Raw genomic sequence first — 16299 nt, 5'->3', positions numbered from 1 at the left:
GGACTAATATTTAACATAACATGCATAAAAGGGAATGTCCATCAGTGGCATAAGAGACAGTTCAAGCTTTGTTCTCTCTGACACCATTGGAACGTCTCTCATCGATGAGCAGCCCTATTCATTATACTTTGCTACCAACCATTCTATGTATTCATGTCTGCAACTGGATAAACCTGGCTTCTTTTACAGAAGCCAGCAGTGCACGAACACATTTGTGTGGGACACCCACCGAGCCGGGAATAGGTTAAAAGAAAACAGCATGAGAAATCTAATAAAATTAAATAACCTAAGAAAAGTTAACAGAACAAATTCAATTATACATTTTCTATTAGGACTTAACAGGAGACAGTGACTCATCTCCCTCTTTAATTCGAGAAGATGTGGTTCTGGGATATGCATTTTTTTTTTATTATTATTGTAAAGCGATGTGAGGAACTGGCAAAAGTGGAAAATTACTTGAAACCTTCAGAGGTTACATAATAACTTGACTTTGAAAAGTGGGGGTTTTTTGTACTTTTATTTGGCACCTTGTGCAAAATGCAACAGATGTGAGGCATCTGAATAACATCTCTACTATATCGTGCATTTTAATGTCACATACATCGGTCTGTTGAAGTTCAGTCACTCACACTTAGCGTGGTCGCTTCGGAATGCAGATGTAGCAACGTTTTTTGCACCCACTGAGGCGTTACAGTGGGATATTCTGCATTATAATGCGATATTCTGCGCTATGAGTGAGTGTATTAACCTTGGCTACCAGTGTATATAGAATTGAACCCTAGTACAAGGCTATGCACACATCACTTTGAGAAGATACATATAACCTTACAGAAGAAATTAACCAGCTCAAAAAACAGCTGAGTTATGACGAAGATTCTGGGTTACTTCCTCTGCCTGAGCCTACCTTACTAGCAAATACATAGATTTCTTTTTATTGGCACAGAATATTTGACCAAGGTTTATTGTAGGTGTGGAGTTTGAAAATGAAAATATATTTTTAAAAGATAGCAAGTCAAAACAACAAGTGTGGCTTAGTCAAATATAAGACTAAAATTGAAGTTTGTCATTGAACAAAAAACATTGGTGCTTTTTAATGTCTCTTGACTGATCATCATGAAACTATAAATACAGGAATAAACAGACAACAAATGAATTCAGAACCTACAGGCAATGATAAGTCACACCTTTTCATTAGATATAAAATGTACTGTGAAACATGAATTATTTACATGTTTAGCAGGCCAGAGAGGTATGTGTTGTCAGAAATAATGTCAGTATCATTATTGTATGCTGCTATCTTATATATAATGTAGGTAGCAGTGGCAGTGCACATACTAGTGCAGTGATTTTCAACAGGGGTTCCACAGCCTCCAGTGAGGGGAAGAGCTGGGACAACTCTCCCAGCTGCCCCAGGCCCTGCAGCTCCCCATGCAGCAGTGACCCGACGGCCCCACAGTTCAGCAGCATCTCCGTAACTTCGATCCTTCCTCTCTCTCTCTTGTCTGCGCCGGAAATCGAGTCCAACTTCCGGCTGACAGGAGGAGAGAGCTGCAGACCGGCGCAGACTCAGAGATAGAGGGGGAAAGAGGGTGAGAGTGTCAGGCTCCAAGAGAGCTAGAGGGAGGTGTGTGGAGTGGGGGGGGGGGTGTAAGGGGGCAAGAGAGTGTAAGGGGGGAGAGTAAGGGGAGAAGATAGAGGGGGAGAGTGAGGGGGAAAGAGGGAGGGAGTGTAAGGTGAGAAAGCGAAGGAGAGAGCGTAAGGGGGAGAGAGTGTGAGGTGGGGAGAGGGTGAGCATAAGGGGGGGGGGAAGAGGGAGGGTGTGCAAGATGGAACAGAGAGGGGGGGGTGAAAGAAGGGTGGAGATCCCCAGAATTTCACAATCTAATTCTAGGGTTCCTTAACACCCCAAAAACGGTTGAAAAACTGTACTGTACTTGTTAAACCAAACGCAATTTAGCAATTTAATTCGCAAAAGGTGGTAAGGGCAAGTGATGAGTGATCCCCAACTAAAAACTGCAAGAAGAAGAGAGCAGTAGACAGTTTAGCCAGATTTGTTTCAATATGCTTCTGCAAAGTGAGAAATATCAGAAAAGCCAGAGCCGGGATCCTGTACTGCTCTCCTGACTATACCACCCCCACATCTCAATTTATAGCTCAAACACCAAACTTCATCTCATTAATGGAGCTAGCAAACAGCATTTGTATTTCCTCACCTCTCACTCCCACTTACTGCAGAAAACCCAATTATTCAGTTTCATTACAGTGTGTTTTGGTGTCTGTGCACACTGTTTGTTGAAGGAATGGATCCAGTTTACTTGCTGACTCTTCATTAGGACATACACCTACTGTAGATGCAATTTATCGTCTTAATAATCGCACCAGTCGTACTGGTACAGAGTGCCAAAACGCCACGCATAAGAAACAACCGGACAGTACAGCGCGCGCCTTCTCAAAACTTTTATGGTCTCAGAAATAAAGTACAAATCCGTTGGCGGTGAAAATGTCCTTAACCCTCTTGTTGATAGAGGCTAGTGACGCACTGCACAACACAATGTCTACCGAAGATAACAAATGTCACAAGTTGGATGAGAAGGAAAATGAAATAGTAATTCACATTAACATGACCTGTGTTCACCGAGGAAACGGACATTATTTTATGAAACACAATTTAGCCAGCTGTGTCTGCTTAAACAACCTCATCTGCAATTAGTGATCGAAGACAGGTCGTGAGAATAAGAACGCTGATAAAACAGCATGAACAAGTAAGCAATGTGGTACGTACATTAGTGACATGGTGATCATACGTCCCGAATTAGCTGGGACAGTCCCGGATTTTCATTAAAGGTTCCAGTGTCCAGACAATTTTCTCTGTTTGGACTCACTTAGGCTACGGTCCGTGTTTACTGTGGCGCATGCACAGATAAAAGCCGCGATCTGCAGTCTGTAGGGGAGCGATGGGAGGCGTGGCCATGAAGGGGGGCGGCCATATCTGCCCTTCCATTGGCTGCCCGCCGACCACGTGATCGTGTCACGGCACGGGAAGACAAAATTCTTGTCTTCCCTGCTAGCGCTATACGTGAGCGCCCACACAAGAAGATACTGGGGCCTGCCTGATAAGTGTGTATCTGGAGTGCGGCGCGCACACTGTAGCGTGCGCCGCAACGGCCACTAGGAACCTGGCCATAAACCGGTAATAGACACTGCAGGTTTTTATGTGACCGATCATATCAAGAGTAAACATTTCAAATAAATTGGTACACTAATTAAATTGAGGGTGAAAGAAATGGCTGCCGCTCACCTTTGGTGTACTGTACTTGTACTGGTGTACATTAAATAGGGTGCATACGGGAAGAATATATTGTAGAATACGGTGAAAGGTCACAGCTGTGACCTAAAAGATACCTATTTGCACTCACTAATCCAGAAATGCTAGGCTAGGAAAAATTCAATCCTCGGAGTTGCCTCCTTAGCCTTACATAAACAATTTAAAATCATATTTATTTAACATATATACAGAAACTTGTGTCTAAAATGCCACTATGTGGCTTATAGGGGAAAGCCAAAGGGGTGTAAGGGATAAATACTGGTGTTATTCCCGGAGCAGAGTGAGACTTAATTATGTGGTCAGGACCGTATATATTGTATAGTACTCAAAGTTTTTCCCCAAGATTTGCTTCTCACAATTCTGGGTATAGCATATTGCCAAAATGGTACATACATGAATCAGCAATTATTCTCAGTATTTGTTGTTTAGTGAGTCATCTGTGGTTGTATTCCCATAAGGCAATATAGTCCCTGGGTGACGTCACTATATAGTGTATACAGACAGAGCAGTCTATGTGCTGCTTACCCTGAGACACTCAAAACATGCAGTTTGATATCTGTTAGAGATACGGTTAGGGTTTACTTAGGTTACTCACTCCCGCACCATTAATGTGCCTGATAGTCCATAGGGTATGGTACAGCACGTCACTCGTTTGTCACGTGGCGTCGCTATCACTCTAGTTCTAGTAGCTTGTACATACTAAGAGCTGGTAGGACTTATCAGTGCTGGTGCAGATATGATATCACCTCTTAGTTCGCTCTCTCTATGCTCATATACGACCTGTTAGTCTCTTTCAACGCTTGTTCGCTTCCCGGCTCCCTATGCTTCCGGTGACGTCATCCGGAAGCATAGGGAGCCGGGAAGCGAACAAGCGTTGAAAGAGACTAACAGGTCGTATATGAGCATAGAGAGAGCGAACTAAGAGGTGATATCATATCTGCACCAGCACTGATAAGTCCTACCAGCTCTTAGTATGTACAAGCTACTAGAACTAGAGTGATAGCGACGCCACGTGACAAACGAGTGACGTGCTGTACCATACCCTATGGACTATCAGGCACATTAATGGTGCGGGAGTGAGTAACCTAAGTAAACCCTAACCGTATCTCTAACAGATATCAAACTGCATGTTTTGAGTGTCTCAGGGTAAGCAGCACATAGACTGCTCTGTCTGTATACACTATATAGTGACGTCACCCAGGGACTATATTGCCTTATGGGAATACAACCACAGATGACTCACTAAACAACAAATACTGAGAATAATTGCTGATTCATGTATGTACCATTTTGGCAATATGCTATACCCAGAATTGTGAGAAGCAAATCTTGGGGAAAAACTTTGAGTACTATACAATATATACGGTCCTGACCACATAATTAAGTCTCACTCTGCTCCGGGAATAACACCAGTATTTATCCCTTACACCCCTTTGGCTTTCCCCTATAAGCCACATAGTGGCATTTTAGACACAAGTTTCTGTATATATGTTAAATAAATATGATTTTAAATTGTTTATGTAAGGCTAAGGAGGCAACTCCGAGGATTGAATTTTTCCTAGCCTAGCATTTCTGGATTAGTGAGTGCAAATAGGTATCTTTTAGGTCACAGCTGTGACCTTTCACCGTATTCTACACTAATTAAACAATGTATTTATATAAACAAAACCATAATTTTGCTACACTAGGGATTTTGCGTTATGTTAGGAAACTGAAATAAATAAAAAATACTGCATTAGACAAATACCATTATAATGTTTATTTTTAAAGCAGCAAAATAAATCAGTTCTGTAGTATTAGCCAATACTATCTGCGGTTTTTTTTTTTACTCCTAATGCCATTTTGAATGACTTTTATGAATGTATTGATGATTCTTTGGTTACTACAGCAACCATTTAGAACGTTACATCCACTTCCTCTTTTGGACCAGGCTGACACACCTTTCTGAGCTCCACCGTTTGGCAACAAAGTATCACAAACAGATCTGTTTCTGTGTTCAAAACAGCAGACTGTCTATTACTCTGGAACCTGTAACAATAATGTGTCACACTCAGTCATATAATGTTACATATCAGCGTCAGGAGTTTACCGACAGCAGCACAAAGTTAGAAGTCGGCCATTATGTTAGTCACACAATCAGGATTTTGACAGAATTATAACAGGAGCACCAAGCAATTGCCAGCTTAGGTACGAATGTACAGTTCGATAAGAAATGTGATGGGTGCTCCAATAGTCCTGGAATCTAGGTAAAAATGTAGCATTATACATTGTCACATGCTTTACATATACAAATAAGATTGCCCTGCCTAAATTTTAACCCCAAACCAGAGGTAACGGACCAAGACTTGAATGGCTGTCAATGCCAGATCAGGGTTTGATAGTTTTATAAATCTGCCCCTAGTCATGTTTTAGAACACACTATTGGAAGTGACTTACAAAATGTCCAATATGATCTTATTTCACACATTAAGAATTCAATGATCATGTGTTTTTCTTTTTCTTTTTCTATGCTATGGCCTGGCTCATTCAGACAGGAAAAAATGGTGACAAAAATATGAATGTAGAAAAATCTGTGTGTGGACAACACACTATGTAAACAATCAATAGGAAACAGGATTTCTCCCAAAACTATCAAATATAGCTCTACTTTAAAAAAAAAAAAAAAAAAAGTATTTTACAGTCATTTCCATTTATTTAGAAACAGTGAAAGGGCCGTGTTGGACCTGAAACTTTGCACTCTCAACTGTGCCTCACAAATGGGAATTATTTGTAAGTAGAGCGCTACTGCAGTTTGGGGGGGGGGGGGGGTGAAGCCCTGTTTCCTATTGAGTTTATTGCTCATTAACAACCATATACTTGGAGATTTCATTGCAATGCTAGGTCCCAAATTACATCCATGTGACCAGATTGTCAATGAACGAGTGAAATCCACCAACAAGTGGCAAATATCTCTAATTAAAAGTGCAATCCCCTCCACTGCTTAATGAAGTGTTCATTTTATTTACCATTTGAAAGGGCATCTGCTTACTTCCCTGCAGGTCCCTCGCAAATGTCCTTACATACACAATAGAATTGAATTATACCTAATTTTCCAAGCGGACTCATACCCTGTAGTTCATCTCTACATTGGTAAACTGCCATTTCAGTATTAATAAGACATTATGTTGGTCAAATTAGCATTAAATCGTCTACCAATGACTCCATGACTAACCCCTGTTCTCCGTCTGGAAAAGCTTAATATTCGGCATATTATTTATTGGCACATTTGCTGTTGGTCACAGTGACCATAATTAAACCAAATGGTTTAAAGAAGTATGATTGACACTTCAGTGACGTATTGTTACTTAATGCCACAACAATTCCCATGACTATACATGAATTGTTGTAGTGCAGCCATCAAAAAGATATCTGTAACAGACCAAAACTGGCTAATCATTATTGCTGCAGGTATAGTATTATTTTAGGATACCATGTAAAAATGACATTTATTTTGGTTCTGTAGAGAGCTGGATCCGTTTTAGCTCGTGTTCATCCTTAAAAGAACCATAGCTTCTAAGGACACTGAACACACTCTTCAGAGTGATGTACACACTGTGTGTAAATTGTGCTAATCTAATTTACATATAGTTTCTGTAGTACACGTTCAACACAATGAATGTTACAGTGAGAGAGTCTATGTTTGTGTGTGTCAGCGGTGTGCAAACTGGAGGGGCACACCCCCAGATTCTCTGGGGGCAGCACGGCGCTTACAGAAGCCCCGCACTCTTTGCCAAAGCATTTAAATTAAATGCCGGGGGATCGCGCAAGGCCTCTGTAATTTTTCTTATCTTGTCTCCGACGTCACGTCGCCATGGCAACGTGGCATTTAGGGCCTCATGCAGAGAGCAGCGCTATTTGCAATCTCGCCATTTTTAGGAGAAAATTGCGCTAAAAACAGCTGAAAATGGCGAGTTAGGGAAAACGCGCCATTTTTTTTTTTCTATTTCAACATTTCGCCGCGCGGCTGGCGAGAAACTACATCTCGCCAGTCTGTAAAATATCCGAATTCAGAAAGGCGCGCTCGCCATCTAGCGGCTGTTTTTGGCGCGATTTTCGTCAATTTTCTCCGCCAACTAAAGTTGGCAAGAAGCAGGAGGTCGCCGGCTATAGGGGGAAAAAAAAAATGCGCGATTTTTTTTCCCCCTTTGAGCTGCGCGAATCTCCTCCTTTACAATTCTCCACATGCAGTAATGCTAAAAATAGCGGATTTCGCCCATTTCTGCATATGGAGAATAAAACTCTCCATTAAAGCTACTTTTTCTTAAACTCTCCAATTAATTCTAACGCTGCTCTCTGCATAGGCCCCTAAATGACACCACTGGGGTCATGTGACAGTGCGTTGCCATGTCACATTACCCCATGGTGTCATTTTACTTTGGAGACGGGGGGGATGGGGGCGCGCAGTGGAAAATGATTGCGCACCCCTGAGTTAGACCACACAAAATATCTGAAAGCCACATCTCTGGTCACCTTGAAATGCCTATTCGCCAGACAAGTATGTATATAGCACCATCCAGGTACATAGCGCTTCACTTCAGTAATACACGTGACATAATAACCGCTTTAACATAAAAGTAGACATTTCAGAAAAGGAGAGCCTGTCCCGAAGAGCTTACAATCTAAGCGGTAAGTGGGCAGAATTTACAGAGACAGTAGGAAGGTGTTCTGGTAAGTGCGTCTGCAAGGGGCTACGGTCTATGTATGAGATATAAAGTATCAGCCACAGAGCTAGTCGTATATGCTTCGTTAAAGAGGTTTTACAGGTGTACTTAACCCTTCACGTGCAAACATGTGAACACATATTAGCTACAGGATTAAGGAGATCACTTCAAACCACATGCACCGTACAGCAACATTCATAGTGTGACAGTACAACGAGCATTTTTATATATAAAAATGCTCGTTGTACTGTCACACTATGAATGTTGCTGTACGGTGCATGTGGTTTGAAGTGATCTCCTTAATCCTGTAGCTAATATGTGTTCACATGTTTGCACGTGAAGGGTTAAGTACACCTGTAAAACCTCTTTAACGAAGCATATACGACTAGCTCTGTGGCTGATACTTTATATCTCATACATAGACCGTAGCCCCTTGCAGACGCACTTATATATATATATATATATATATATATATATATATACAGTGTTCGACAAACCTATACATTTGCTCGCCCCGGCGAGTGGATTTAACCCCATGGCGAGTAAATATTGGCCCAAGCAGCACACGTTTGGTACTAGGTGGCGAGTAGATTTTATTGTGTGGCGAGTAGATTTTTTGGTGATTTGTCAACCACTGTATATATATATATATATATACACATATACACACACACACAATAAATATAGAAAGATAGATATAGAAAGATAAGACAGAAGAGAGGAGAACTCTCGAAAGCTTGTCTTATATCAATTGTTAGTCCAAATAAAAAAGGCATCACTGAATACTGAAGTACTAATTTATTCTGCATATACATATGTAACACACACACACACACACACACACACACGTATACATAGAGAAAGGAATATATAGATTAATACATTACCCACGCATTACCCTTTGTCCATATCTTTGATTTGGGTAATGTATTCATCTTGATGATTATGACACATGCACACACTTACATTAAGTCAGTACTTGAGTGAGGTGTGAATATCCCATGCATGCGTGTACAGTGTATATATATATATATATATATATCTCAAATAAAAAGGATCACTTGTGAGCACGTTCACATCTTAGGCAGGTCTGCAACCCTGCCTTTCACCATTATCCCCAGCATACAGTGCTTCCACTGCAATATATATATATATATATATATATATATATATATATATATATATATACATATATATATATACATATATACATATATATATATACATATATATACACACACACACACACACACACACACACACACACACACACACACACACACACACACACATACATATATATACATACATACACACCCCTATATTTCGTATAGTAGGGTATTGCATTGTCTCTATAGTTGGAGAGGTAGAAAATACTGATACTGCTCCATATAGTTAGTCTGACTCCTCTACAGTAAAGGTATGAATTAAAAGCTCTGCGCTGAGAGCAGGGTGCCCACTTACTGAGAGCAGGGTGCCCACTTACTGAGAGCAGGGTGCCCACTTACTGGGACATAGGTGCAGCTGCTGTGCGTGTGACAGGGGATTCTGCAGAGGAGAAGCACTCACAGGAAGTCATATCTTCCAGCTACAGGCGCTCCCCACAACTAGCACGCCACACAACAAGCACCCAACACACAGAGTTCCGTGTGAGCACCATATTACATTACATACAAACAACGTGCACAGTGCACCCTGCAGCTCCCTATCAGCACAATGAGAGTGCAAGCTGCCTATGTACAGCAGGCTTCAAAGCACCCTATTCATACCATGATGCATCCACATGTAACCTCCTCCTACCTTAACCCCATCAATGCCAGCGGGGGCTTGCAACACCCTACAGAGCAATGGGGTCAGCAAACCCAGGTCATGCAGTACTAAGGTGCACAGTGACTGCAAGCCAGCCCAGCACTGGAAGGGTTAAGCCAGTCTGCCTGTGTACATCATTGCCAGGACATGATGTGAGCCCACATGGGAGGAGCAGTTTGCATTAAAAAAAGACATGTCACTCCACCCACTTTGCCGGGGGAGGTGAGGGTGATAAGTGTGCAGAACCATTCAGCTGCGCTTATAGTGACAGAGACGTCGCGTCAAAACAAATGCATTGCCGCCGTCGCGTGCGCTTATGGTAAACGCGGCGTGACGGAGCAACGGCTTGGTCACTATCGCTGGAAGTCATCTCAATTTGATTTTTCCAAGCGACGGTAACCCAACGTCACCTTCACTATAAGCATAGCCTATGCAAGCATCTTATCAGCAGCTGCCATCTGCACCCAGTGCATGCGTGACTGGGATATCCCTGTTATACACACCCATATAGCCAAAATGAAGCATATGGGTAGCTCTGCTTGTACTTGGCTGATACTATACATCTTGCATACATTGACCTTGACCCCTTGCAGACGCACTTTCCAGAACACCCTCCTACTGTCTCTGTGAGTTCTCCCACTTAGATTGTAAGCTCTTCGGGGCAGGGACTCCTTTTCCTAATGTTACTTTTATGTCTGAAGCGCTTATTCCCAGTATGAGCTCTATTATCACGTCACGTGAATTATAGCTGTGACGTGCTATGTAACTGGATGGTGTTATATAAATAAAGATATACATACATGCAATAGAAATCTAACAGCCCCCTGAACAAAATGTTTATTTTTTTTTCCCCCACTGTCCTCATTAGAAACGCCTAATATCGGTGGACACTGGGACTTGTGATAATAGATCTATTTACAGCTGCCTTTTCCTTCATGCATAATTGATATGTTTATGTGGTTTCCTACATCCTGTGCCTAATCAGTGCTTTAGGTGGTATAAGTATACACCATAGATAAAGAATTCCAAATCAGGTTTATGCATGGGAGGGAAGCCTTAAAATAAAATCGGAAACTCTACTGCAGGGCTGCTCAACTCCAGTCCCGAAGACCCCCTAACAGGTCAGATTTTCAGGTCAGCTTTAGCACAGGTGGCTCAATCAGTCTAAGACTGAGCCACTGATTGAGCCACCTGTGCTGAAGCTGGGATATCTTGAAAACCTGACCTGTTGGGGGGTCTTGAGGACTGTAGTTGAGCCCCCTTGGTCTACTGCATGCTGTTTTCACAGAATTACTACCAACTCTGGTTTTACTGCTTTTATTGCACAGGGATACACCCCAACTGCTCAACTCATTCGGTGGGTTGTCTCCCCACTGCATATCCCATCAGCGTCAACATTAAAGAGGTAATATCCCCTCCCATCCCAAATGGCCTATCTTGAAAGTTCAATGTAATGCGCAATAACCCTTTGAGGACCCAAGATATCCTGCGGAACATCATGTGGGTCAGCGCTCCAGGTGCCCTATGTCGTAAAGCGTACGTAATGCTATAAATCCTCGTTTTCTTGGGGGAGATGTCATTTCCATAGGGTTGCCAGGTGTCCAGTTTTGAACCGGGCTGTCTTGTATTTGGGCACTCTGTCCAGTAAAGAATTAGAGGTGAAACTGGACATGTATGTGTCCGGTATTACCTCTCTGGACATAGTGACCTGACTGGCTTTGCAGGGGGCGCAGGATTTCCCTGAGCGGGGCTGCTGCTAGGCGGCTGGTCAGCTTCCTCCATCCGCATTGGCTGGCTCTGGGTAATGGTGTGTGCGTGCTTGCGTGTGCACGTCACTTCGCACCTTTCACCACTGTCTCCACTATTTTTTCCACTATTTTTAGATGCCCGGTATTTTGCCCCTGCGTCCGGTATAAAATGAAAGGTAATACCAGATATGTATGTGTCCGGTGTTACAGCTCTCCGAACGCAGGCCCGGCGCCGGTCATAGCCGTTGCCGACATGCCCAGCTCTCTCCCGCTGCAGGCTTCTCTCTCCCTGGGGGTATATTTTACATGAATTCGGGGGGTATATTTTATATGTATTCGGGGGGGGGCGTGGCGGTATATTTTATATGTATTCGGGAGGCGTGGGGGTATATTTTATATGTATTCGGGGGGCGTGGGGGTATATTTTATATGTATTCGGGGGGGGGCTTGGGGGTATATGTATTCGGGGGGGGTGTGGGGGTATATTTTATATGTATTCGGGGGGGGTGTGGGGGTATATTTTATATGTATTCGGGGGGTGTGGGGGTATATTTTATATGTATTCGGGGGGGGCGTGGCGGTACATTTTATATGTATTCGGGGGGCGTGGGGGTATATTTTATATGTATTCGGGGGGCGTGGGGGTATATTTTATATGTATTCGGGGGGGCTTGGGGTATATGTATTCGGGGGGCGTGGGCGTATATTTTAGATGTATTCGGGGGGGGTGTGGGGGTATATTTTATATGTATTCGGGGGGCGTGGGGGTATTTTATATGTATTCGGGGGGCGTGGGGGTATATTTTATATGTATTCGGGGGGGTGTGGGGGTATATTTTATATGTATTCGGGGGCGTGGGGTTATTTTATATGTATTCGGGGGGCGTGGGGGTATATTTTATATGTATTCGGGGGGGTGGGGGTATATTTTATGTGAATTCGGGTGGGGTGGGGTATATTTTATATGTATTCGGAGGCATGGGGGTTGTATCTTTTACCATTGTGTCCAGTATTTTTGGACAAGCCACCTGGCAACCCTACTTGCAACCCCAGGTGTAAACGCCATCAGAAGTCATGGGGGGGCCTGTCTGCGACCATGTGATAGCTACACCGAGTAATCACGTGGTTGAAATCCAGAATACCTATTGGCCCTCGAGTGCTCACAGTCCTCCGATGCTCAAAGGGTTAAAGCAGATACCCTCATTCATTTTTTCTTTTAGGCCTAAAACTCTGTAGTAAAAAGTGTCCAAATGGCAATTTCTGCTATTTATTCTTACTTCCTTCTCCCCATCAGGCAACACCGAACTGTTTTTAATGCAAACTGCAAAGGGTCTTATCAATAATCCTGTTTTAGGCTAGGATTATAGTCCGTACGATGGCGCTCGTGCGACAAGCACAAATAGTATAATCCATATGAGGCTGCCCCCAGTGACCGTGCACGAAGGACTGCGATGGCGCGACCGTGTTTTGAAAAGTAAATTTTTTTGTCTTTTCAAGTGCGCACGTCACGTGAGCGGTTCAGCCAATGAGGGCGAACCAGCTTTATGACACATTCGCCACGCCTCCCCATTGCCTCCAGCTCAGTTCACACATTGCTCAGGCAACACGTGTGCATGAGGATATGCGGTCCGTCGCGCGTGCACGCGCAAGTAAGAGCTATAATCTTAGCCTAATAGCCTACAAAATAAGATCAGATAAGATCAATTGAAGTCCAGTTATCTCACCAATTGCTTTCAATTTTGCCACTGAGAGAAGTTTAACAAAGATTGCAATTTAAGCTTCGGTTTAAAAATTGTCCAGTGGAAAAAATCTTGAAACGTGCAATGAGAAAATCTTATGTAACCCATATTCCCACCCACCCCAATCGCAGATAGGGTGTAGGTTGGGGATCTATATGCATTACCCAGTGTGGTGCTTTACCTATTAGGCTCACAGGAGGCCTAAGCCTCCGCCATGGAGAGCCTGGGGCACGTATGACACAATATGAATAACCTCGTACTTGGTGCAGCGCCTCCACCTGCGATGGCTCCCACCAGAGGGGGAGTGGTTCCTCGCAGGAAAATATATATATCACTCCACACACCGTATGTAAAACAACCAATGACTTTACTGTATAGCATATGCACATATATCAACAGGTGTCCCTCCCTAGAGGAGACACTAACTACTGCGTCTCGCAGGACGCTACCTCCACCTCCACCGGATGATCCCACCCAGTGTCTAGTAACCCCACACAGTATCACCCCACCCTCAAGTGAGATAGATGTCTGACTGCGCAGCCACTATGTCCCGTGTGAATATGATATGACTCGTTGGTGCACTTGTTGATTACCTGCCGGGCACTCCGGTGCCCGGGCCTGCCAAAGAACTTCACAAAGGATCCTGATGTCGGCTTTATACAGGAACTACCGTCCGGGGCGATCCCACCCGGATGGCTGCTGCAGCGACAGCGAAGGTCTGAGCCCAAACCTCTGGATGGATGCGCAGCGTCTGCTGGGTCCCTAACGGACTCTGGATAATAAGGGGCAGGTTCCCTAACCTGGGGCCTGTCCCTGACACAACTCACACTACTGGGTGGCTCAGGGCTAGCTGGGGCCTTGGAGGCTGCTGGCCTAGTGCAGGGAGTCACTGACTCCTGCACCCTACCTCCTTTCCCTAGCTTCTCCTGGCGCCAACTGACTCCTCAAAACCCCGCCAAATGTATCTATTATCCCTGCAGGGCAATCCTCCAGCCCTATTGGCTACTCGGGAGCACCTGGTGCCTTCCCCCCTTAGCCCCCTGGGAATTGTAGTCCTGTGGATCCTATCCCTACAATGGGGCCGCGTGCGCGACTGCACTGTGCATGCGCAACTCCCCAATGGCCGCCGCAACTCCCTGGCCTCCTCCGCTCATGCGCGATCCAGCCGCATGCGCGCGCAACCACAATGGCAGCCCCCGCGCCTCCTAAGGCTCGAACCGCTCCCTGCTCCGGCCCCCACCTTTGGAAGCAGCCGACGGGTCCGTCGCTGGCTCCGGCGGCACCCGCAACCGCGCTGCCACAAAGGAGGGGGGTCTCTAGGAGCCGCCGAGGACTGGGGATACACTCTCCCCCTGGTGAAATCCCAACGACCTCGCTTGGGTAGCAGACATAACCATGTACAAACATTATATAATAAAAATGCAGTACATAGAATATACAACATATCACATGTGCATTGTGTGACTTGGTACACCTCATAACAACCACAGGAGTACCCAAGGCCAGCTGAGTGTCTGCTGTTTGCTGAGACCAATTGTGGGGTGCCCCTAACTGATAATGTGGGGGTATCTCACTTTGACTTTTGTGAGCCTCCGCCGAAATAATCTCTTGAAGATCATGCTCTGGGGTAACAGTCACTGGGTCCATGCTACTTCCTCCCCCCCGGTGGAAGGAATAGCACAGTGTCTCTTGGCCAGACCTTTACCCAGCCATCCGCATCGCACATGCGGTATACCGGGAGGCCCGGACCTTTTCCTCTGTCCACCACATGATGAATAAAGCGCTCCATGTTGCGCATGAAGAAGGCAACCGTAGAGGGGTCTTGAGACAGACGAACTGGGTGATCCTTTGCGTAGAAGTAAACGCCGAGCAGGGCCTCTTCACCGGATTTCTCCATCACATCCTGCAGGGAGTAAAGGTTTGGTGCCTCACCGTTGCATTGACTCACGGTGGCCAACAGGTCCTCGGGGACGCTGTCAGTTTCCACCCCGGCTGCCTTGGGACCTATCCCCGGCACTTCTGGGGCAGTCCATTCACTTTCTGCAAACTCGGGAGCGTTGGATCCCAGTCCTGGGACCATTTGGGTTGGAGCGCACGGGCTCGCACTCAGGTCATGAGCCTTAGTTGGGGCCTTTTCCACGGCCGCCTCCATCGGAGCCTGTGGGGAGCAAGGAGATTCCTCACCACTCCGCTGGCTTGCGACGTGTTCCTCTTCCTCCGGATGTCCCTCCGACACACTGGGAGTCGCCACGGCCGTGCGACTCTTCCGCGGCGCCGGCCGCACCAGCGCTTGCTGCCGAGGGATGTCGCTGTGCAGCGGGCCAACAGCAGGGTCCGCAACAGATGCTTCAGCTTCACTTGGGTGGTCCGCCGGCTGGCGCATCACCACGGCTGGTTGTTGATCGCTGAAATCACTAAGAGAGGATGGGGGTAGAGACACCTTACCCTGTGACTTCGGAATCTGCGGTTCAGGAATCTGCAGTCCTGAGGGTGGAACCGAGTCTAGAACCGGGGTGCACGGACCCCCCCGGAACATCTGCTACAGCCCACTGACTCGGTGCGACCACCGCGTTGCAGCTGTCCTTTTTGGGCAATGTAGCTTGAAACTTTTGTGGTTCTAGAGCCGAGTCTAGAACCGTGGTTATAGCACGTGGAGCCTCCGAATCTTCCGTGGTTGAGGTAGAGGGGTTAACGGCCTTGATTACCCCAGTAGAGAGGTAATTCGCATCTTCCTCTGCGGGTTCTGGCTCTGGGACCGACTCTGGAACCGGATCTGGAACCATGGTTAGAGTGCAAGAGTCCTCCGAAACGTCTGTGAGGGGGATAGATTGGTTACCTGGATTGACCTGTCCAGTATGGAAGTCGATCGCTTCTTCCTTGGCGGGTTCCGTAGGCTGCAGCAGCAGAGGCTTCAGGAACTGTGCTCCGCAGCAGGCACACTTGGGTCCCCAGGTCAATTTGCCACCTGGGAAGTCACA

The 16299-nt window shown here is 45.4% G+C and overlaps 1 protein-coding gene across 8 annotated transcripts in view; it reads right to left on the bottom strand.

Moving 5' to 3' along the window:
• The window catches only part of METTL15 (methyltransferase 15, mitochondrial 12S rRNA N4-cytidine), a 123329-nt gene extending 113410 nt beyond the window's left edge, over positions 1-9919 (bottom strand). For 3 of the 8 annotated variants that reach the window (XM_075567304.1, XM_075567311.1, XM_075567310.1), the window contains exon 1: positions 9534-9627. In XM_075567304.1, the coding sequence (XP_075423419.1) occupies positions 9534-9604 (71 nt within the window). In that variant the 5' untranslated portion in view covers positions 9605-9627. Of the gene's footprint in view, positions 1-9467; positions 9628-9825 lie in introns of those variants that run through there. The other 5 variants (XM_075567305.1, XM_075567306.1, XM_075567308.1 and 2 more) reach the window with 5 other exon arrangements.
• Between the last annotated feature and the right edge of the window lie 6380 nt (positions 9920-16299).

Source organism: Ascaphus truei, chromosome 12, assembly GCF_040206685.1.
Source record: "Ascaphus truei isolate aAscTru1 chromosome 12, aAscTru1.hap1, whole genome shotgun sequence".
NCBI classification, from domain to species: Eukaryota; Metazoa; Chordata; class Amphibia; order Anura; family Ascaphidae; genus Ascaphus; species Ascaphus truei.
Note: the sequence above shows the minus strand (reverse complement) of the source record. Positions and strands in the feature narration are given on the sequence as shown.